Here is a 23,287-nt window from a genome sequence, read left to right as displayed (position 1 = left end):
CTCTCCCAGCGCTTAGAAGAAGAGTGCTCTGCACATAGTAAGCGCTTCACAAATACCAACAATATTATCATTATATTGGTCGATGGATGGATTGATTGACAGCAGAGAAGGCCGCGCCAAATGGCGCCTCGCGCCCCCTCTCGGTTGCCCGTGGAATCGCCGCTTCCCCCTCGCCGGAAGGAGCTTTCGGCGGGAAGCCCCGCCCCCCGAGGGCGGAAGTGACGTCACAGCCACTTGCACGTGACAGGGGTCCCCCCCCCCCGGAGGGAGTCCGCGTGGCGGGCAGCTCGATTCCGACCAATGAGGGAAGGAGGCGTGGGGAGGGCGGGGCCCGAGGGGGCGGGGCCGGCGTCGGCGCCTGCGCAGAGGCGGTGCGGAGGGGGAGGGAGGCTTCGGGGCCGCCGTGAGGAGGTGAGCGGGCAGCGCAGTCGGGGCCGGGGAGGCGGAGAGGGGCAGGGCGGGACCCGAGGGTGGCGGGGGGCGCGATGCCGAGGGGGATGCGGAGCGCGGGGCGCGGGGGCTCGGGCCCGGGGGCGGCGCCTGCGCGGACGGGGGGCGGGGGCCCCGACCTGGGAGCGGGCACGGCGCCCCCTACAGGCGGGGCCGTCGCGGCGGGGGCGGGGACTGCGCCCCCTAGCGGCGCGGTCGACGAGGTGGGAGCGGGGACTGCGCCCCCTAGAGGCGGGACCATCGGGGGGGAGTCTGCGCCCCCTAGAGGCGGGACCGTAGAGGTGGGGGCGAAGCCCGCACCCCCAGAGGGCGGGGGCATCGAGGCGGGGGCGAGGGCTGCACCCCCAGAGCGTGGGGGCAGCAAGGTGGGGGCGAGGCCCGCACCCCCAGAGGGTGGGGGCATCGAGGCGGGGGCGAAGCCCGCACCCCCAGGGGTCGGAGCTGCTGCCCCTGGGGAGGGGGCTTCGGGGTTGAAGGGCCCAGAGCCCAAAAAGGAAGAGCAGGGGGCGGCGGGGGGCGGGAGCAGGGCCGGGGGCGGCGGGCCGGGCCGGGGAGGCCTGCTGGGGGGCAGGGCGTGGGGGCGGGGGCGGCCCCGGACCCCCCCCCGCGGAGGTGGTGTGGGTGGAGAGGGAGAAGACCCGCCCGGGCCCCGAGCCGCAGCCCGTGTGGGTGCCCCGCAGACCCCCCAGGGCCCAGAGCTGGGCGGGGGCGCCCGCGGGGGCGGGAGGGGGCCGGGGCTGGGGGGTCCCCCCGGGGGACGGGGGCTCCCCAGAACCCCCCGGCGACGTGTGGGTCCGCAGGGCGAGGCCCCCCTCCGTCGGGGAGGGCTGGGTGTGTTGGGTGGGCGGTGGGTGGGTGTGGAGGGATTGGGGAGAGACCCCGGAGGGCTCCCGGGAGGAGAGGGTCTGGACCCTGCGCAAGGGGGCGGAGGCGACCAAGAGAGCCGGGCGGGAGTGAGGGGTCCCCGGGGGGAGGGGCCGGGGGGCGGGAGGGCTGGGGAGGGCCCGGGGGTCCGACCCCCGGCCGCAGCGTCCTCCCCCGGCCCCCCTCTTCCTCCTGCCGGGGTCGGAGGTCGGCTTCCCTTTCGGCCAGAGGGGTGAGTAGAGCCGCCGAAGCCCCCCGGGACGGAGGGGACCGGCCCCGGCATCTTCAGGGGTCCCGGTCGCCCGTCCCCCCTCTCCCCTGACTCCCCTCCCCTGCCTCTCCCCGCAGGGTCATGCAGGTGAGCTGGATCCTGGCGCTCGGGTCCCTCTGCCTGGGAGCCCTGCCGGCCGGGGCGGCGGAGGGGAAGCGGAAACTGCAGATCGGGGTGAAGAAACGGGTGGACCACTGCCCCCTCAAATCCCGCAAAGGAGATGTCCTCCACATGCACTATTCGGTGAGGAGGAGGGGGGGAGGAAGGGGCTGGAGCCTGGGCCCCAGGGGGCGAGGGGGGCGCGGCGGGAGGTCGGCATGGGGGGCACGGGATTTTAAAATCCCACGGGGGAGCTGGAAAGCGGGCGAATCCGCACGGGCCGGTCCCTCCCCCGCTCCACACGGCGGCCCTGCCGGCCGCCCTTCTCCAAGGTCACCGGGACGGGGCGCGAGGCCGAGGGCACCCGCGCCCCCTCCCTTCCGCCTCCCCGCCCACGGGGCCGTGAGCTCTTGGAGGACGGGGAACGTGTCTGCCGACTGGGTGCGGCACCCTCCCGGGCGCCCCCCCCCGTACAGCGCTCCGCACCCAGGGAGCGCTCAGCAGACGCCACCCAGGGCCGGTCGACCCCCGCGGGATCCCGCCCCCGGCTCCCCGGCCCCCGGCTCCCCGGCCCCCCGGGGCGGCGGCGCCGCGGTCACGTGTGGGAACTGCCGGAGCGGCCACCTCTCCTGCCAGCGGCGACTGTCAGCCGCGAGACCCGTGTCGTTCCTTCGTTCGGGGGTATTTGCCGAGCGCTTACCGGGTGCGGAGGCCCGTACTAAACGCTTGAGGGAGTACAGTGTCGCAATAAACAGACACGTCCCCTGCCCACGGTGAGCTCGCAGTCCAGATGGACATCAAGGCAGACAAATCAGATACAGAGAGGGGCGTCAGTGCTGTGGGGCTGGGAGCGGGGGTGAGGAAGAAAGGCCGGTCAGGGCGACGCCAAAGGGAGTGGGAGAAGAGGAAAGAGGGAGCTTAATCGGGGAAGGCCTCGTGGGGGAGGTGGGCCTTTAATACGGCTCTGGAGGGGGGCAGGGTCAGTGTGGGATTCGAGGAGGGGGGGCGTTCCAGGCCAGAGGCGGGACGTGGGCCGGGGGTCGGCGGCGAGGTAGGGGAGCTCGACCCCCCCGATCCCGTCTCCGCAGGGGAAGCTGGAAGATGGGACTGAATTCGACAGCAGCCTGCAGCGAGACCAGCCCTTTGTCTTCTCCTTGGGGACGGGCCAGGTTATCAAGGGCTGGGACCAGGGGCTGCTCGGGTGAGTGGGCGGGGGCCGGGGGGAGGCCGGGAGGGTGCAGGGGAGGGCGGGATGCCTGGGTTCTGGGAAGGGAAGTGGGGCTGACGAGTCAGAGGCTTAGCTGCCGGGAAAGAGGGCCAGGATCCCCTGCGGGCCCAAAGGCCGGGGAGTTGGGACGCCTGGAGCCCGGGAGGTGAAAGGCAAAACTGACGCAGCATTTTCTTCCCCGCAGGATGTGTGAGGGGGAGAAGCGGAAGTTGGTGATTCCTTCTGAACTAGGTAACGGGCTGGCGGGAGGAGGCGGGTCGCGGGGTGAAGGGTCGGTGTGTCTCAGGGAGTTCTTCGGTGTCCACCCCCTCCACCCCTGACGCTGCGGTCCAGGACCAGGAGGTGCCCCGGAACCCCGTTCAGGGAAGCAGGTGCGGCCTAGTGGCTTGAGCCCGGGCCTGGGGGTCGGAAGGACCTGGGTTCTAGCCCCGCTCCGCCACTTGTCCGCTGCGCGACCTTGGGCGGGTCACAGCTCCTCCGGGCCTCAGCGACCTCATCTGTAAAAATGGGGATTGAGACTGTGAGCCCCGCGTGGGACAGGGACCGCGTCCAACCCGATTTGCTCCTGTCTACCCCAGCGCTTAGTACAGTGCCGGGCACGTAGTAAGTGTTTAACAAGTACCGTTATTATTACTGTTATTGTTAATAGCCCCAGCTCCGCCAGTTGTCCTCTGTGTGACCTTGGGCAGGGCACAACTTCTCTGGACCTCAGTGACCTCACCTGTAAAGTGGGGGGGGGGTTCAGACTGGGAGCCCCACGCGGGACAGGGACTGTGTCCAACCTGATTATCTCGTACAGTGCTTAGTACATAGTAAGCGCCTAATGAATGTCATTTTAAAAAAGGGGACGGGGGTGGTGGAGAGAGTACGGTTAGGCTGCCCCGGCTCCGAACAGTCACCAGTCAGAGGTGCAGGGCTGCAACGCTGCCTCAGCCCGCATGAGCAGAACTTCCAGGCTGCTTCCCGCCCCCCACTCCTCCTCCTCCTCCTCCTCCCTTCACCCTAAAATATCCCAGCTTTTTTGCTGCTGCAGCTAATGATGTGGAGGGAAGCAGAGGCTTCTCCGCTGCCCCGGCTTCTCACCTCCCTGCTGCTTCCGCCGTCCGGTGCCGGGGGCTTAATGTAGAATGATCGGCTCCTCCTGGGGGGGGGCTGCTGGGAAGCCCCCTGCCCCCGCCGCAGGCGGGTGGGTAAGTTTGGTCCCTTTGGGCGTCTCGTCCCGTGCCGCCCTCGAGCCCTCCCTTGCCTGAGCTCGGGTCGGGACTCCTCTCCGCCGGCCTTCCCGCTCGCCCTTGCGTGGGTCATTTCTGGGCGTGCGTCCGTCCCCGCCCGTGGGTCTCCGGGTGTCTGCCTCCGCGTGGATGGGTCATCGATGATCGATGGGGTGAGAGGTGGGGCGGGGTGGCCCCGTTTGAAGGCGCAGCCCCCCCCAGACTGCGCAAACTGAGGCCGGCCGGGACGGGGTGGTGCTTCCACTCTGCCCCACCAGGGGGAGCCATCGCCACCCCCAATTAATAATGTTGGTATTTGCTGAGCGCTTACTATGTGCCGAGCACTGCTCTGAGCGCTGGGGGAGATACAGGGTCATCGGGTCGTCCCGCGTGAGGCTCACCGTCTTCGTCCCCATTTTCCAGATGAGGTCACTGAGGCCCAGAGAAGTGACTTGTCCACAGTCACACAGCTGACAAGTGGCAGAGCCGGGATTAGAACCCATGACCTCTGACTCCCCAGCCCGGGCTCTTTCCACTGAGCTACGCCGCGTCCCGGTTCCACCTGGGCAGGTCCGTTCTTCTCTATTAAGCGCTCACTATGTGCGAGGCACTGTACTACGCACCGGGGTAGATACGAGATGATAATACTAATAATAATGATGGTATTTGTTAAGCGCTTACTATGTGCCAAGCGCTGTTCCCGGCACTGGGCACTGTTCTAAGCGCTGGATCATCCGGTTGGACGTAGCCCACATCCCACGTGGGGCTCACAGACTTAATAATGTCGGTATTTGTTAAGTGTTTACTATGTGCCAAGCACTGTTTTAAGCGCTGGGGTAGATACAAGGTAATCAGGTCGTCTCACGTAGGGCTCACAGTCTTCATCCCCATTTTACAGAAGAGGTCACTGAGGCACAGAGAAGTTAAAAAAGTGACTTGCCCAAGGTCACACAGCTGACAGGCGGCGGAGCTGGGATTCGAACCCATGACCTCTGACTCCCAAGCCCAGGTTCTTTCCACTGAACCACACTGCTTCTCAATAATAATGATGGTATTTGTTAGGCGCTTACTATGTGCCAAGCCCTGTTCTAAGCGCTGGATCATCAGGTTGGACATAGCCCATATCCCACATCGGGTTCACAGACGTAATGATGGTATTTGTTAAGCGCTTACTATGTGCCAAGCACTCTTCTCGGCGCTGGCCCCATTTTACATATTTGAGGTAATTGAGGACCGGAGCGGTGAAGTGATTTGCCCGAGAAGTCTAGACTGTGAGCCCGTTGTCGGGCAGGGATCGTCTCTGTATTTGGTGCCGAATTGTACTTTCAGTCAGTCGTATTTATTGAGCGCTTACTGTGTGCAGAGCACCGTACTAAGCGCTTGGAAAGTGCACTTCGGCAACAGCTTGAGACAGTCCCTACCCAACAACGGGCTCACAGTCTAGGAGGGAGGAAACAGGCAACAAAACCAAACAAGTAGACAGGCATGAATAGCATCAATATAAATAGAATTATATATTTATACACATCATTAATAAAATAATTGCCCTGGGGCTTTCTTCAAAAAGAAAATAAAAAAGACAAATTTGCCTAACTGGCCTCGGTGAAAAGATCTTCTACTTAACCGTCTTCCTCCAGGCAGTGAGCCAGAGAAGAAGGGTCAGAATTGGCTGACTTGCAATGGCATGGAAGTTGCCGTGACAGGAATATGGTATTGCTTAGGGATGGTCAGGGAGAGAGGATGGGGAAATTCCAAGCGCTTAGTACAGTGCTCTGCCCACAGTAAGCGCTCAGTAAATGCGATTGAATGAATGAATGAGAATTTACAGCAGGCAAGTGGAGGAGCTGGAATTAGAACCAGGTCCTTCTTGACTCCTAGGCCTGTGCCCTTATCCACTAGGCCACACTGCATTTCCTCTTCCTCCGTCCAGACCCTCCTCCCCAGCGAAACAAAAAAAATAAAATAAAAACAATCCCCAAGCAGATGAGTATGGGACTCGAGGCAGGGGCCGAAGCAGCGTGACCCAGTGGAAAGAGCCCATTCATTCATTCATTCATTCATTCATTCATTCATTCATTCATTCATTCAATTCAACCATATTTATCGAGCGCCTGCTGGCTTATAATAATGATATCTGCTAAGCGCTTACTACTTGCCAAGCACTGCTGAAAGCGCTGGTGTCGATACAAGGTCATCCGGTGGTTCCCACGTGGGGCTCACGGTCTGAATCCCCATTTTAAACCCCTTGATTCTATTTATTGCTAGTGTTCTTGTCTGTCCGTCTCCCCCGATTAGACTGTAAGCCCGTCAAAGGGCAGGGACTGTATCTGTTGCTGATCTGTACATTCCAAGCGCTTAGTACGGTGCCCTGCACATAGCGCTCAATAAATACTATTGAATGAATTAATTTTACAGATGAGGCCACTGAGGCACAGAGAAAGAAGTCGCAGAGGCAGGATTAGAACCCACGTCCTCTGACTCCCAAGCTCGGGCTCTTGCCACTGGGCCACGCTGCTTCTCTACGCCTCTATAATGATGGCATCTCTTAAGGGCTTCCTATGTGCAAAGCACTGTTCTAAGCGCTGGGGGAGATATAAATCCATCAGGGTGTCCCACGTAGGGTCCACAGACTTCATCCCCCATTTTACAGATGAGGGAACTGAGGCCCAGAGAAGCGAAATGACTTGCCCAGAGTCTCACAGCCGACAAGCGGCAGAAGCGAGATTAGAACCCACAACCTCCGCTTCCCAAGCCCAGGCTCCTTCCACCAAGCCATGCGGCTCGCCTGGGTGTTAGAGGACCTGGATTCTAATCCCAGCTCCATCACTTGTCTGCTGGGTGACCTTGAGCAAGTCACTTAACTTTTCTGTGCCTCAGTTCCCTCATCGGCAAAATGTGGCTTCAATACCCGCCCTCCCTCCTGCTCAGACCGTGAGCACCATCTTGTATCTGCCTGAGCACCAGAGGCCGATGTAAGTGTTAACAGATACACAGTTGTTATCGTTTAGGGGAAGCCGGACGGTTTTCGCCCCCAGTCCTTTCCTTCTTTTCCCCTCGTTATCCCCACGCCACCAGCTTCCTCCTCAGCCGAGTCTCGTCCTCATCCCGCCCTCTCTCTTCCCACCCCAGGATATGGCGACCGAGGGGCTCCCCCGAAGATCCCAGGTAAGTCCACCCGCTTTTTCCATTTCCTCCCCCTCCCCAAATCTCAGCTGTCCAGGCGGAGGGTGTAGCTTGGCCCCGCGCCGTACGCTTCCGTCTCCCCGGCTCTGAGGCTCCCGTCTTCCCTCCCTCCCCCCTCCCAGGTGGAGCCACACTGGTGTTTGAGGTGGAGCTGTTGAAGATCGAGAGAAGACCGGAGCTGTAGCCAGGGGCTGGGGGGGCGGCGGGGGGAAACCGACGGATGGATGGAGGGGTGGACGAGGAATGAACGGACCGGGGGCTTGGCGGGGAGGTGTCCCTCCCCCGGGGACCAGATTTTGTTTTAAAAAAAAGAAATTAAAAATGCTCAAGGGCGAGAGCACGTCTGGTGATTGACGGAGGGGCTCTCAGCATCGTTCAGAGGGGCGGGGACGGCGCTGCTCTCCTAAGGTGGACCTGGGCCTAGACCCCAGGCTCCCTGCTTCCTCTTCCCACCCCCCACGAGGAACAGTTATAATAACTGTGGTGTTTAAGAGCTGACTTTGTGCCAAGAACTGGGGTAGATAGGATAAATGGATCGGACCCAGTCAACCTGTGCGGAGCGCTGTACTAAGCGCTTGTGAGACTACAGTATTGCAAACAGACCCGCAGCCAGCTTACAGTCTAGAGGGGGAGACTGTCAGTAATATAAATAAATTGTAGATTTGTACATAAATGCTGTGGGGGGGATGAATGACGGGAGCAAGTCAGAGCGACGCAGGAGGGAGCGGGAGAAGAGGAAAGGAGGGCCTAGTCAGGGAAGGCCTCTTGGAGGAGGTGCGTCTTCAATAAGGCTTGTGGTGGGGGGAAAGTCATTGTCTGTCTGTCGGCTACGAGGAGGGAGGGCGTTCCAGGCCAGGGGCAGGATGTGGGCGAGAGATCGGCCGTGCGATAGGCGAGATCGAGGTACGGTGAGAAGGTTCGAGTTAGAGGAGCAAAGCGTGCGGGCTGGGGTGTAGTAAGAGAGCGGCGAGGTGAGGTAGGAGGGGACAAGGTGTTTGAGTACTTTAAAGCCAACGGTGAGTTTCTGTTTGCGGCGGTGGACGGACAGACGCCGAAGTTCTTGAGAGGGAAAACGTGGCCTGAATGTTTTTGTCGAAAAATGAGCCGGGCAGCAGAGTGAAGTATGGACTGGAGCGGGGAGGGACGGGAGGCCGGGAGGTCAGCGAGGAGGCCGAGTCACTCATCAAAGCGGGATGGGATAAGTGATTGGATTAATGTTTGGAGGGAGAGGAGAGGGCGGATTTTAGTGAGGTTGTGAAGGTCAAACCGACAGAATTTAGTGACGGGTTGAATGTGCGGATTGAACGAGGGAGGCATCAAGGGTAACGCCAAAGTTATGGGCTTGTGAATCAGGAAGGGCGGTGGTGCCGTCTACGGTGCTGGGCAAGTCGGGGAGGGCAGGGTTTGGGTGGGAAGACACGGGGTTCTGTTTTGGACGTGTTAAGTGTGAGGTGACGGGAGGACGTCGAAGTAGAGATGTCTTGAAGGCAGGAGGAAACGTGAGACTGCAGAGAGGGAGAGAGATCGGGGCTGGAGACGGGGATTTGGGTATCATCTGCATAGAGGTGGTAGTTGAAGCCACGTGGACTAATAATAATAATGGTATTTGTTAAGCACAAGCACTTTTTTAAGTAGATACGAGGTAATCGGGTTGAACACAGTCCCTGTCCCACACGAGGCTCCCGCTCTTAATCCCCGTTTTCCAGATGAGGGAACTGAGGCCCAGAGAAGTTAACTGACTTGCCCAAAGTCACACTGCAGACAAGTGGCGGAGGCGGGATTAGAACCCACAACCTCTGACTCCCAAGCCCGGGCTCCTGCCGCTTGGTCAACCTGCTGCCCAAATGAGTTCTCCAAGGGAGTGGGTGTAGATGGAGAAGAGAAGGGGTTCCCAGAACTGAACCTTGAGGGGCCCCCCCGACAGGGGGTGGGAGGCGGAGGAGGAGCCCGCGAAAGAGACTGAGAACGAGCGACCGGAGAGAGGAGAGGATAGTGTCGGTGAAGCCGAGGTCGGATAGGGTTTCGACGAGAAGGGGGTGGTCGGTGTCGAAGGCAGCCGAGAGGTCGAGGAGGATTAGGATGGAGAGTCCAAATTATTTGACAATATCATCGGTGACCCCTGTGAGGTGGTTTCTGGGGAGCGGAGGGAGCGGAAGCCAGTTTGGAGGGGATAGAGGAGAGAGTTGGAGAGGAGTCGGGGGCTGTCCCACCCGAGGTCCGCGGTCCATCCCCATTTTACAGGCAACAGGCCCGGAGAAGTGTCTGTTGAGTGCCTTTGGGCAAGTCAAGTGGCAGAGTGGGGATTAGAACTCGGGTCCTTCTGACTCCCAGGCCCGTGCTCTATCGGGTCGACCAGGCTGCTGCTCCTGATTCATTCAGTGGTATTTATTGAGCGCTTACTCTGTGCAGAGCACTGTACTAAGCACTTGGAATGAACAAGTGGGCAACAGATAGAGACAGTCCCTGCCGTTTGACGGGCTTACAGTCCTGATCTCACCTCGCCTCTGGTCTGCCGCCCCGCCGACCTCCTTTCCCTCCGTCCCTGGGCTGAGTAGAGAGCAGCCTGGACTTTGTGCTGCCTCCCAGGCCTAAAGTCAGGACTCGGAGCTCTGCCTTCCGCTACCCAGGGATGTTTTTGGTGAACCCGCATTAAGGGAAGCATGCCGTGGGGTGTTGACGTCGTGACCGAGACCACACACGGGCCCCCCGGCTTCGCCCGTGCCATCGCATGGCGCGGCCCGAGAGCTGTGGGGTCTGAGGAAAGCGCCGTCCGGTCCTGAGGCCGAACCAGTCAGGGGTGTCCTGGTGATTATATTTCCTTCCCTGTCTTAGATGGCAGTGTGGGTTTGTTTTATGGTTACTTGCTTGCTCTGTGCAAGGCACCGTACTAGGAGAAGTGGCGTGGAGTAGCGGACAGAGCACGAGCCTGGGAGTCGGAAGGTCGTGGGTTCTAATCCCCGCTCCGCCACTTGTCTGGTGTGCCGTCTGCAAGTCACTTGACTTCTCTGGGCCTCAGTTACCTCATCTGGAAAATGGGGATCGAGACTGTGAGCCCCACGTGGAACAGGGACTGTGTCCAACCTGATTTGCTTGTATCCACCCCAGCGCTTAGAACAGTGCCTGGCACATAGTAGGCGCTTAACAAATACCCTAATTATCTTTTAGACTGTGAGCCCGTCGTTGGGTAGGGATTGTCTCTATATGTGGCTGAACTGTATTTTCAAAGTGCTTAGTACAGTGCTCTGCACAGAGTAAGCGCTCAATAAATATGACTCAGTGAATACAAGGCTGTCAGGTTGGACCCAATCCGTCCCCCAATGGGGCTCGGTCTTAATCCCCATTTTACAATGAGGTACCTGAAGCACAGAGAAGTGAAGCAGCTTGCCCAAGGTCCCCAAGCAGCAGTTCGGGGCAGAGGTGGGATTAGAACCCAGGTCCTTCTGAGCCCAGGCCTGTGCTTTATCCACTAAGCCATGCTGCTGCTTGGTGGTGTTCACTTTTTTGCCAGCAGGTGGGGGAATAATAATATTGGTATTTGTTAAGCGCTTACTATGTGCCAAGCACTGTTCTAAGCGCTGGGGGGGATACGAGGTGATCAGGTTGTCCCACGAGGGGCTCACAGTCTTCATCCCCATTTTATATGAGGGAACTGAGGCCCAGAGAAGTGAACCAAAGTCCAAAGTCACACAGCTGACAAGCGGCGGAGCAAAGATTAGAACCCATGACCTCGGACTCCCAAGCTCTTTCTACTGAGCCACAGTCGGGTTTGTCCAGCCTCCCTTTTTCCTTAATAATAATTATGGTATTACACGCTTACTATGGGCCGAGCACTGTTCTAATAACTGGGGTAGATACAAGGTGATCAGGTTGTCCCACGGGTGGGGGGTTAGTTTTAATCCGCATTTTACAGATGAGGTCACTGAGGCACAGGGAAGTCAAGTGAGTTGCCCAAAGTCACAGAGCAGGCAAGTGGCAGAGCCGGGATTATCAGGACCCATGTCCTCCGGCTCCCAAGCCCGCGCTCTCGCCGCTAACCCGTAGAGGCCGGGGGTCGGGGAATAGAGTGGGGGCTCCAGGAGCCGGGATGGGGCAGAACTCTATCTGGGAGGGCAAGGAGCAGTGCTACTCTGACCGGAGGGCTAAGGCCAGGGCACCAGAGGTCTTCGGGAAGAGAAAGCGGCCGTGAAGTTGGCAGAGGGCGGAGGGGAAGGCCGACAGAAGTGGGCCGAGAAGGCGGCTCTGCCCTCCCTTCTGGTTAGCGGGAAAAGCCCCTGGGTGGAGAAGAGGAGCCGGGCGGCCCCGTGCCCAAGCTGGTCCTGGCCCTGGGCCTGCAGGGCTGAGCTCACCCGGGAAGGCCAAGGTGGAGGGGGTGGGGACACATTCCTTCCAGCTGACATCAAGTGGCTTCTTGGCCACTCCCCTGCCTCCACAGCTAGCCCTGGGGCCCCAGACACCCCCACTCTTATTCCCTTTCCCGGGCCCCCCGCAGGAGGGGAGACCCGGAAATGTGGGTTGTGCCCCGGCTCTGTCTCTGGGCCCATCTTTTCCACCTTCGTTTTCCTCAGGCCTTCCCCCGCCACCCCCAACTTCGCCCTACCTCCGGCGCTTCACTCCTACCTTCCTCCCTCTCCCTTGTCCCAACGGGAACCGTTTCTCACAGCCTCCCCCCTCACCTCCTCCATAACAGATTGTCCTCCTCCCCAGGAACCATTCCCTGACCGACCCGCCCCATCCTCTCACCCATCTTGGTGGTTAGGCGTCTGCCGATTCCACTTGGATCTCTTCTTAACTACAGTGTATTTACCAATTTAAGCCTAGTGAGCTTTCCATTAACGGGGTAAATTCTCTAAAGATAGGGATTTCATCCTTTAACTTTTTTTAATGTTCCCTAGTTTGGCACCTCCTGCCCCCAGAAGCTATTTAATCAATTCCCTCCCATTTGTGTAAGCACGCTGTGGGGAGGGAATGTGATGATGGTATTTAAGCGCTTCCTATGTGCCAAGCACTGGGATAGATACAGAGTAATCGGGTTGTCCCACGTGGGGCTCACTCTTCATCCCCATTTCACAGAAAGTCACAGAGCTGACAAGTGGCGGAGAACCATTCTAACCATGGATTAGAACCCATGAACTCTCACTCCCGAGCCCAGGCTCTTGCCACTAAGCCACGCTGCATCGCTTTGCCGTTCTAGATGTCTTAGATGCCTAGCACAGTTGTGTACCACACCATGTGAACGCTCAGTAAACGTTACTCCTACCCTGCTCTGCATACAGTGAGCGCTCATCTCCGATCGATCGATCCATGGATCGCTACCTGCTTCCAGGACCCGTGGCCGGAAGTCTGCTCTAGGCCATCTCCCCCCAGGGGCTTGAGGTCAGCACACGGCAGGGCTTAAAGTCGGTTGTATTTGAGCGCTAACTATGCGCAGAGCACTGTACTAAGCGCTTGGGAGAGTACAAAAAACAGAATTAGCGAACACGGGTCCCGCCTCCACGCTAGGGTAAGGAGCTACTGTGGGAAGCCCGCGGCTGCACGGACGGCACTGTCCTTGAGAAGACGTCCTTTTCCGTTCAGCCCGGACGTGGCCGGACCGGTTTGAGCGTGATAGAGTTGCAACGGTAATAACTCGGCTGCCAGAGTGCGACGTTCAGACCCTTGAGCCCAAACCCGCCGGCCTCCCCCGCCCCTCCCCTCGGGCCGGCAGACAGCGAGGCAACCAGCCGGCTCTAGCCCCTGAGCCGGGACCGGAGCGGAGATGCTCCACCGCGCACCCCCTCTTCAGCCTCTCCCCCCGACCCCCCAACAAACCAGGACTTGGAGCTGCACAAAAGGCATGGCCTGTTTTTATTAACGGGCCTGCCCCGCAGCGTCAATATAAAAACACAAAAAAGTCCCATCAATAACAATAAAAAACCCCGAACGGAAACACAGGGGGTGGGGGAGGGAGGGAGAGAGAGGATGAGGCCCCCCCCCCCAGCCAGGAAGGGCACGGGGAGCCCGGCAGGCACCAGGCCTGACCGTTGTGGGGGGGGGGGCCCGGGTATTGCTGTTGTGAGGTCTGCGGGCAGCGATTGTCCAGGAGGTGACCCCCTCCCTCCCCCCGCTTCACCCTGCTGGGAGGAGATGGGGAGGGGGAGTGAGAAGGGGGTGAGGTGCCCTCATTTCTTCTGGGGTGTGCTCAGCTTTTGCATCCCCCGGATCTTGTCCAGCAGGTCAGAGACGAAGGCCTGCAGCAGGAGGGAGAGAGTGGGAAAGGGTCGACTCTGGTCCCTAAGGGGTGGGCAGACCTGACCTTGCCCGAGAGGCCAGGCTGCAGCCAGTGCTAAGGAGCGGGGGTGGGGGGGGAGAGGTGGCAGGCAGGGGGAGGGGAGGAAGGAGATGGTTTTGGGGTCCCAGGGGGAGGGGAGTCCCTGCCGCACTGCTCCACTTCCCCGGGCTTCGCTCTTACCTCAGTGGGTTTGTAACAGTCAACCAACAGCTCCTGGGCGGGGGTGAAGACACAAAGCGTGAGAGAGGCAGGGCCCTCTGCCATCATCACTCCAAGAACCCCCTTTCCGACCGGATTTAAGAGACGGACAGGTGGACGGACGCACCCTCACACGCTCCCCCCGCCCCCCCAACTACACTCGTGCACCGTGGTCCCTGATGGACAGAGCTGGGAGCTGGGTGGACCGGTGGTCTGGCCCAGTAATGGCCCCGCCCAGTCCTGGTGCTTTAGACCACAGGCCCGGGTCCCCTCCCCGCCGGGGTCAGCACCTTGACTCGGGAGGCCCGGGCGGTGTCGCTCTCCATGTCTAGAAGCTCATCCACATCGATCTCCAGCTCTGGAATTTCCTCTTCCTACACAAGGGAGAGGGATGAGAGGGGGCTCAGGGTGGGTGGCGAGAGCGCGGGCTTGGGAGCCAGAGGTTGTGGGTTCTAATCCCGCCTCTCCCACTTGTCGGCTGTGTGACTTTGGGCGAGTCACTTCACTTCTCTGGGCCTCAGTGACCTCATCTGGAAAATGGGGATAAAGACCCGTGAGCCCCACGTGGAACAACCCGATTACCCTGTATCTCCCCCAGCGCTTAGAATGGTGCTTGGCGCATAGTAAGCACTTAACCGATACCACAATTATTATTATGGGAGTTGGCCAAAAAGCTGCCACAGGTCCTGAGCGGGAGGGGGGGCGGCTTCTGCCCCACTCCTCTCCCGCCACGTGCGTCCAACCCGATTTCCTCGTATCCACCCCAGCGCTTAGTTCAGTGCCTGGCGCATAGTAGGCATCATCATCGCTAACAAACGCCATCATTATTATCCCATAGCCCCCTCCCCGCCATCAAATCACTCTCCCCACTCTAGACTCATCGTGGGCGGGTATCACGCCTCCCAACTCGGCCGCTAATGTACTCTCTGAAGCGCTCAGGACCCTGCCCTGTCCCCAGCGAGCGCTCAAAAGATGATGGATTTCCCCAAGTCCCCCAACTGGGGAGGGGCGGGGCAGGCTAAAGAGCCCCAGCCCCCTGTGCCCACAGTTAAGGCCGGATCTCTTCCTCCCCACAATACGGGGCTCCTCCCTCCCCCGAGGCCGGAAGCTTCTTAATGGGAGAGAGGCTGGCAGCTGCAAGGAGAAGGAAAACAGACCAAGTCGGTGCCAGGGCGGGCGGCCCGCTGGACTGGGGGGCGGGAGGGTGGGGGGAAAGAGAGCGAGCGCACGCTGCCAGCTTCCCGTCTTAGCCCTCGCCAGTAAGCATCGCGGCGCCAGACGGGGACAGGGGCGATGCCAGGGGACCGGCCCCCCCTGGAAACCAAGGGAGCGGGCAGGCCCGGGGGGGGGCACGGAGCCCGTCTCCCCCCCCCCCCCCCCCCCCCCGGCAGACTTGCTCCCCCCATCCCTCTCACCCAGACACAGGTGGTGCCAGCTGCCCTCACTCATCAGGCTCCCGCCTTGGTTCCCACTCTCCCTTCCAACACCTGCCACCGATTTCCTGCCTCGAGGGGGGAGGAGAGGGAGAAGAAAGAAGCAAAGGGGAGAAGAAAAAGCAGGGGCCACCACGGTCATCTCAGCGGCCAGCCGAAGGGCTAGTGGAGAGGGATAAGTCACAATCGGGGAATGGGGAGGGGACAAGTCGGAATTGGCGCGGCTCAGGGTCTGGAGAAAGGGGGAAGGAGAGAAGAACAATGGGTTTTGATTTTTTTTTTTCCCCCCTTTGGCGAGGGGGCTTCTCGGCTTCTGGGGGAGAGGAAGTGGTTGAAGAGGGGTCACCCTCCTCCTCCTCCTGGCCTGCCGCCCCTCCCCCGGCAAGCTGCATTCCAATCAATGGTATTGAGCGCTTACCGGGCACGGAGGACTGGACAAAGCGCTCGGGAGAGTCCAACGCAATATAGCAGACACGTTCCCTGCCCACACCGATTCTGGGGCACGGGAGGAGGGGGAAGAGGAGGAGGAGGAGGAGGGGGGCGATGACAATGAGGTGGAGGGAAAGCTGGGTTACCTTCACCAACCTCCACCCCACCCAGGCCCCGGGGGGTCCTGAATCATCTCGTGAGCAACGGAGGAGTCACGGAGAGGCGGGAAGCCTCACCCTCCGGCCCGCAAAACCCCGGGCTGGGTGGGGAGGCCCGGTCTCCGTGCCCTTCCCCTCCCCCGGCTGCCCCCCCCGGCGCTTAGAACAGGGCCTGAGCTAGGGAGCGCCAACCCAACCCTGTAATACTCCCGCTGCCACGTCCGGGGAGGGCGCGGGTCCTGGGGGACCCCGGGAGGGTTGGGAAGGGGGGGAGAGGAAGGAGACGCCCGTTTTGGAGGAGGAGGAGGAGGAAGAGCAGGATGGAGAGGAGGGCCGGACACGTGCGCACGGGTGGGGGAGGGAGGCAGGGAGGCCGGGCGGCCCCACGTGCCCTCCTGCCCTCGGCCGGGCGTCCCCACGTGCTCTCCTGGCCCAGGCCGGGTGCCCCCTTCTGCCCTCCTGCCCTGGCCGGGCGGCCCCACGTGCCCTTCTGGCCTAGGCCGGACGCCTCCTCGTGCCCTCCTGCCCTAGGCCGAGGGTTCTCAGTGCCTTCCTACCCTGTCCGGGCATCCCTCCACCGTGCCCTCCTGGCCTCGGCAGGGCGTTCCCAGTGCCCTCCTGCCCTAGGCCGAGGGTTTCCAAGTGCCCTCCTGCCCTGACCGGGCCCCCCCCCCCCGACCGTGCCCTCCTGCCCTCGTGGCCGAGGCAGGGCGTTCCCAGGGCCCTCCTACCCTAAGCCGAGGGTTCTGGGTGCCTTCCTGCCCTGGCCAGGTATTCCTCCACCGTGCCTTCCTGGCCTCGGCAAGGGCGTTCCCAGGGCCCTCCTGCCCCAGGCCGAGGGTTCTGGGCGCCCTCCTGCCCGGGCATCCCTCCACCGTGCCTTCCTGCCCTCCCGGCCTCGGCAGGGCGTTCCCAGTGCCCTCCTGCCCCAGGCCGAGGGTTTCCAAGTGCCCCCCTGCCCTGCCCGGGCCCTCCTGCCCTGGCAACCCCCCAGCGTGCCTTCCTACCCCGGTGCCCTCCTGCCCACGTGTCCCGGGGTTCCCAACGCCCTCCTGGCCGGGCCCCCCCCCCTCCCCCGCCCCGTCCCGTCCCGTCCCGTCCCGTCCCGTCCCGACCGGCGGGGCGCGGACCTGGCAGTCGTAGAGTCCGGTGAGCTGGTGGAGGATCCACTCCTCCAGGTTGAGCCTCTTGCGCAGCTCCTTGCGGTCGTACTTGACGGTGACCTTGCCCTGGCGGCGGCCCGGGCCCTCGTCCTCGGCCTCGGCGCCGCCCGGGCCCGGGCCGCTCTGGAAGTAGACGCGGGGGCCGGGGGCCGCGCCCCCCTCCGACATGGCCCGGACCCCCCCACCGCCCCCCACCCCCGGGCCCGGGCTGCCTCCCCAACCGCGGCCCCCGCGACGCCCTTTGTCCCCGGGCCTCGCCGCCGACACCGCCCGCCCACCGAGCCCCGCTCCCTTCCCCCGCCCCGCGACCACACCCCCTTAAAGGGCCCGCCCGCCCCCCGCCCCTCCTGCACGTGGGCCAGCCCCTCGCCGGGCCCGCAGCACTGCGCTAAACGCTCGGGAGGGGACAATGCGCCAACGGGGAGACGCCGGGTCTGCCCGAGCCGCGCCTCCAGTCTGGTGGTGGCAGGGGCGGGGAGACGGACCTCAAGTAAACGGCCATCATCAGTAGAAAGAAATCGAATGACACAGAGAGGCGCATCGAAGCGGGGTCTGCCACCACGTTCCTTCATTCGGTCGCCTGTACTTACTGAGCGCTTACTGGGGGGCAGAGCACTGGGCTGAGCGCTCGGGAGGGGGCAATGCGGCAATAGAGGGAGACCATCCCTGCCCACGCCGGCTTGACAGTCTGGAAGAGGGGGGAGACAGACCGCAAAACAAGTAAATGGGCATCGATAGAAATAAATAGAAGGAGAGATATGGGGACATCGAAGCAGTGTCCGGCACGGATTCCTTCATTCGGTCGCTTGTACTTACTGAGCGCTTACGGGGGGCAGAGCACTGGCCTGAGCGCTTGGAGGGGACAGTGCGGCAATAGGGAGGCGATCCCTGCCCGAGCAGAGCTGACAGTCTGGAAGGAGGGGGAGACAGACCGCAAAACAAGTAAATAGGCATCGATAGAAATAAATAGAAGGAGAGATATAGGGACATCGAAGCAGTGTCCGGCACGGATTCCTTCATTCGGTCGCTTGTACTTATTGAGCGCTTACAGGGGGCCGAGCACTGGACTGAGCGCTTGGAGGGGACAATGCAGCAATAGAGACAGACCATCCCTGCCCGAGCCGCGCTTACAGTCTGGAAGGGGAGGGGGGGGGAGACAGACCTCGAAACAAGTAAATGGGCATCAGTAGACATAAATAGAAGGAGAGATATAGGGACATCAAAGCAGTGACTGGCACAGATTCGGTCGACTTTACTTATTGAGCGCTTACTGGGGGCAGAGCACTGGACTAAGCACTTGGAAAGTACAATTCAACAATAAATAGAGACAATCCCTGTCCACAACGGGCTGACAGTCTAGAAGGGCGGGGGGGGGTGGGGAGACAGACCGCAAAACAAGTAAACAGGCATCAATAGAAATAAATAGAAGTAGGGATATAGGTGCATCAAAGCAGTGCCTGGCACGGATTCCTTCATTCGATTGTACTTACTGAGCGCTTACTGGGGGCAGAGCACTGGGCTGAGCGCTTGGGAGAGGACAATGCGGCAATCCGGAGAGACGATCCCTGTCCACAGCGGGCTGACAGTCTAGAAGCGGGGGAGACAGACCTCAAAAGAAGTAAACAGGCATCACTATAAATAAATAGAAATATAAACATAGGGACATCAAAAAGTGCCTGGCACAGATTCGTTCAATCGATCGTATTTACTGAGCGCTTACTATGTGCAGAGCACTGGACTAAGCGCTTGGGAGAGGACAGTGCAGCAATAGGGAGAGACGATCCCTGCCCAAGCAGAACTTAAGAGTCTAAAAGGAGGGGAGACAGACTTCAAAACAAGTAAACAGGCATCAATATAAATAAATAGAATTACAGATATAGGCACATCAAAGCGGTGCCTGGCACAGATTCATTAATTCAAATGTATTTATTGAGCGCTGACTGTGCACAGAGCACTGGACTAAACGCTTGGAAACTACAATGCAGCGAGAGACAATCCCTGCCCACACCGGATTTACAGTCCAGAAGTGGGGGGAGAGACAGACCTCAAAACAAGTAAACAGCACCAATATAAATAAATAGAAGTATAGATATAGACATTAGTGGCAAGAGCACGGCTTGGGAGTCAGAGGTCGTGGGTTCTAATCCCATCTCCACGACTTAACGGCTGTGTGTCTGGGCAAATCACTTCACTTCTCTGGGCCTCAGTTACCTCCTCTGTAAAATGAGGATCGAGACTGGGGTCCCCACATGGTAAAACCTGATTACTTTGCATCCCCCTCCCAGTGCTTGGCACATTGTATGCGCTTAACAAATGCCATGATTGTTATTATTACATCAAAACAATGCCTGACACATATTCATTCATTCAGTCAGTCGTATTTATTGAGCGCTTACTGTGTGCAGAGCACTGGACTAAGCGCTTGGGAGAGGACAATTCGGGAACAGATAGAGACAATCCCTACCCAACAACGGACTCACAGTCTAGAAGTGGGGGGAGACACACCTCAAAAGAAGTAAACAGGCATTAATATAAATAAATAGAATTACAGAAGGGGGGAGACATATCTCAAATGAAGTAAACAAGCATTAATATAAATAGAATTATAGGTATTCATCAAAATAAGTAAATAGGCATCATTAAAAATAGAATTACAGATATATATATATATATAATAACTGCTGTGGGGAGAGGAGGAAATGGAGGGGAAGTGGAGGAAAAGGGGACCTAATAACTACCCTAATAATGATGGGATTATGTGCCGAGCACTGTTCTAAGCGCTGGGAAGATACAAGGTCATCAGGCTGTCCCACGTCTTCATCCCACTTTAAAGGTGAGGTCACCGAGGCCCAGAGAAGCGAAGCGTCTCGCCCAAGGTGCCACAGCAGAGAAGTGGCGGGGGCGGGATTAGAACCCAGCCCTCTGACTCTCAGGGATGGGTTGAGGTGGGGTCTCGCTCAGTACAGTCCTAAAAAGAGGCGGCTCCTTCAGGCCGCAGAGACACGTGGCTCCAGAGCCCCCCCCCCAAAAAAAGGTGCTGAGGACCGCCAGCCTCGCCCCCCTTTGAACCCTCCCTTTGCCACCCCACCGTTGGGCAGCTCGGGGGGGCCGGACGGAGGTGGGGAGGGGGCTTCGGCCCGCCCCGGGGAGGTGGGCAGGGGCTTGGAGGGGGAATAACCTCCTGCAACATGGCCGGCCAACACAGGATTTTGGGAAATGTAGTTCATTCATGCAATCGTATTTACTGAGCGCTTACTCTGTGCAGAGCGCTCTACTAAGCGCTTGGAATGGACAGTTGGGCGACAGATGGAGACCATCCCTGCCCAACGACGGGCTCACGGTCTAGAAGGGGGAGACGGACGGCAAAACAAAACAAGTAGGCATCAATAGCATCAAAATAAATACATAGAATCATAGATATTCATCACTAATAAAATAGAGTACTAAATAGTAGCGTGGCTTAGTGGAAAGAGAACGGGCTTGGGAGTCAGAGGTCATGGGTTCGAATTCCGGCTCCGCCACTTAGCTGGGTGACTTTGGGCAAGTCACTTCACTTCTCTGAGCCTCACTGACTTCATCTGTCAAATGGGGATGAAGACTGTGAGTCCCACGTGGGACAACCTGATGACCTTATATCTCCCCCAGTGCTTAGAACGGTGCTTGGCACATAGTAAGCGCTTAACAAATACCAATATTATTAATATATACAAATATACACCAGTGCTGTGGGGAGGGGAAGGGGTAGAGCAGAGGGAGGGAGGAGGGGGAATGGGGAGGGGAGGAGGGGCCGAGGGAAAGGGAGGGCTCAGACTGGGAAGGCCTTCTGAAGCTCTAATGCTCTGGCCCTCTACCTTTTCCTCCCTTCTTCCCCACACAATAATAATAATGACAATGATGATGGTATTTGTTCATTGAATCGTATTTATTGAGCGCTTACTGTGTGCAGAGCACTGGACTAAGCGCTTGGAAAGTACAATTCGGCAACAGGTAGAGACAATCCCTACCCAACCACGGGCTCACAGTCTAGAAGGGGGGAGACAGACAACAAAACAAAATAAGTAGTCAGGCATCAAGGGCATCAAAATAAATAGAATTATAGATATTTGCATAGATATATATTTGTTAAGCGCTTCCTATGTGCCAAGCACTTTTCTAAGCGCTGGAGGAGATAGAAGGTAATCTGGTTGTCCCATGTAGGGCTCACAGTCTTCATCCCCATTTTACAGATTAGGTCACTGAGGCCCAGAGAAGTGAAGTGACTTGCCCAAAGTCACACAGCTGATAAGTGGCGAAACCAGAATTAGAATCCGAGACCTCTGACTCCCAAGACCGGGCTCTTGCCACTAAACCTAACCGTACTCATTGAGCGCTTACTGTGTGCAGGGCACTATACTAAGCGCTTGGGAGGCCAGCCGGCACACTACACTCCTCACTGGGCCCCAAACTCTTCTATCTCTCCGTGGACACCCCCTCTTCCCCCGCCCCCATCCTCCCTCTAGGCTGGAACTCCCTCAGTCAATCCCCGAGCGCTTACTTTGAGCACTGTTCTAAGTCCTGGGGTAGATACAGGGTAAGCACGTTGCCCCACATGAGCTCACAGTCTTCATCCCCATTTTACAGATGAGGTAACTGAGGCAGAGAGAAGTCAAGTGACTTGCCCAGAGTCACACAGCTGACAAGTGGCAGAGCCAGGATTCGAACCCATGATCTCTGACTCCCAAGCCCGGGGTCTTTCCACTGAGCCATGCTGCTTCTCACTTATGCTTCTCACCTATGTGTATGTGTGTGTCTTATGCCGTAGAGTCGTTTCCGACCCATCGCGACCCCAAGGAATCATCTCTCCCAGAACGCCCTGCTCTCCATCTGCAGTCGTTCCGGTAGTGGATCCAGAGAGTTTTCCTCGTAAAAATCCGGCAGTGGTTTCGAGTCTCCGCCCTCGACTCTCTCCCAGGCCTCTGTTGCCCGGCACGGGTGAGTTTTGACTTGTAGCCGATGGCCTTCCCCTCGCTAGCCACTGCCCAAGCGAGGACTGGAATGGACAGGCCTCTGCTTGACTCTCCCTCCCCTAGCCGAGACTGGTAGAGGACTGGAAACTCTCCAGGTGCCACCCTGAGAGGGGCAATGCTTATGTACATATCTATAAATTAAATATTATAAATTTTTATCTTATTATCTGTCTCCCCCTCGAGGCCATAAACTCACTGTGGGCAGGGAATGTGTCTACCAACCCTGTAGTACTGTACTCTCCCAGCTGCTTAGTACAGTGCTCCGCACACAGTAAGCGCTCAGCAAATACCATCGATGCTCAGTGGAAAGAGCCCGAGTTTGGGAGTCAGAGGTCATGGGTTTGAATCCCGGCTCCGCCACTTGTCAGTTGTGTGACTGTGAACAAGTCACTTAACTTCTCTGGGCCTAAATTCCCTCATCTGTAAAATGGGGATTAACTGGGAGCCTCACGTGGGACAACTTGATTACCCTGTATCTACCTCAGCGCTTAGAACAGTGCTCTGCACATAGTAAGCGCTTAACAAATACCAGCATTATTATTATGATACAATATAACAGATTCGGTAGATACGTTCCCTGCCTACAAGGAGTTTACAGTCTAAAGGAATGACGCGCAACAAACCGTACCTTACACTTCTCCACCCTCTAAGCTTCTGGACTTTCCTCCCAGCCCTCCACTATCCACTTCGAGGCCCCCTTTCTGTCGTCGTCAATGGTATTTATTGAGTGCTTACTGTGTGCGGAGCGGAGCTTAGGAGAGCATTCATTCATTCAATCGCATTTATTGAACGCTTACTTTGTGCAGAGCACTATACTAAGCCCTTGGGAGATTTGTCTTGCCTTATGCCGTCGAGTCGTTTCCGACCCATGGCATCACCACGGACGCATCTCTCCCAGAATAGCTTGCTCTCCAGCTGTGATGGTTCTGGTAGTGTAGCCGTAGAGTTTTCTTGGTAAAAATACAGAAGTGGTTTACCGTCGCCACCTTCCGTGCAGTCAACTCGAGTCTCCGCCCTCGACTCTCTCCCGGGCCGCTGCTGCCCGGCACAGGGGAGTCTTGACTTGTAGCAGATTGTCTTCCACTGGCTTGGCGCTGCCCAAGCTAGGAATGGAATGGACAGGCCTCTGCTTGACTCTCCCTCCCATAGCCGAGACGGGTAGAGGACTGGAAACTCTTCGGTTGCCACCCTGAGAGGGCTTGGGAGAGTACACTATAACAATAAACAGACACTATCCCTGCCCACAGTGAGCCTTTCATTCATTTATTCATTCAATAGTATTTATTGAGCGCTTACTATATGCAGAGCACTGCACTAAGCGCTTGG

At 58.7% G+C, this 23,287-nt stretch overlaps 2 protein-coding genes across 3 annotated transcripts; one reads left to right on the top strand and one right to left on the bottom strand.

Annotated features, from left to right (window-relative positions):
* Positions 1–376: 376 nt before the first annotated feature.
* FKBP2 (FKBP prolyl isomerase 2) lies at positions 377–7,641 on the top strand. Of its 2 annotated transcripts, none has more exons than XM_029059171.2 (6): positions 377–411; positions 1,663–1,828; positions 2,773–2,885; positions 3,097–3,143; positions 7,253–7,288; positions 7,429–7,641. In XM_029059171.2, the coding sequence occupies exons 2-6, from the start codon at positions 1,667–1,669 to the stop codon at positions 7,488–7,490; spliced, it is 420 nt and encodes a 139-aa protein (XP_028915004.1). In that variant the 5' UTR covers positions 377–411; positions 1,663–1,666; the 3' UTR covers positions 7,491–7,641. The 2 variants fall into 2 exon arrangements, with proteins under 2 accessions (XP_028915004.1, XP_028915005.1); XM_029059172.2 differs by lacking the exon at positions 377–411 and adding an exon at positions 1,471–1,546.
* A 5,486-nt stretch (positions 7,642–13,127) lies between these two features.
* PPP1R14B (protein phosphatase 1 regulatory inhibitor subunit 14B) lies at positions 13,128–17,132 on the bottom strand. Its single transcript, XM_029059372.1, has 4 exons — positions 16,923–17,132; positions 14,063–14,146; positions 13,755–13,787; positions 13,128–13,533 (listed from the first exon to the last, which is right to left on the bottom strand). The coding sequence occupies exons 1-4, from the start codon at positions 17,121–17,123 to the stop codon at positions 13,465–13,467; spliced, it is 387 nt and encodes a 128-aa protein (XP_028915205.1). The 5' UTR covers positions 17,124–17,132; the 3' UTR covers positions 13,128–13,464.
* Positions 17,133–23,287: the final 6,155 nt, after the last annotated feature.

Source organism: Ornithorhynchus anatinus, chromosome 3, assembly GCF_004115215.2.
Source record: "Ornithorhynchus anatinus isolate Pmale09 chromosome 3, mOrnAna1.pri.v4, whole genome shotgun sequence".
Lineage (NCBI taxonomy): Eukaryota > Metazoa > Chordata > Mammalia > Monotremata > Ornithorhynchidae > Ornithorhynchus > Ornithorhynchus anatinus.
The sequence above is the reverse complement of the archived record's forward strand: the minus strand, read 5'-3'. Positions and strand labels throughout refer to the sequence as shown.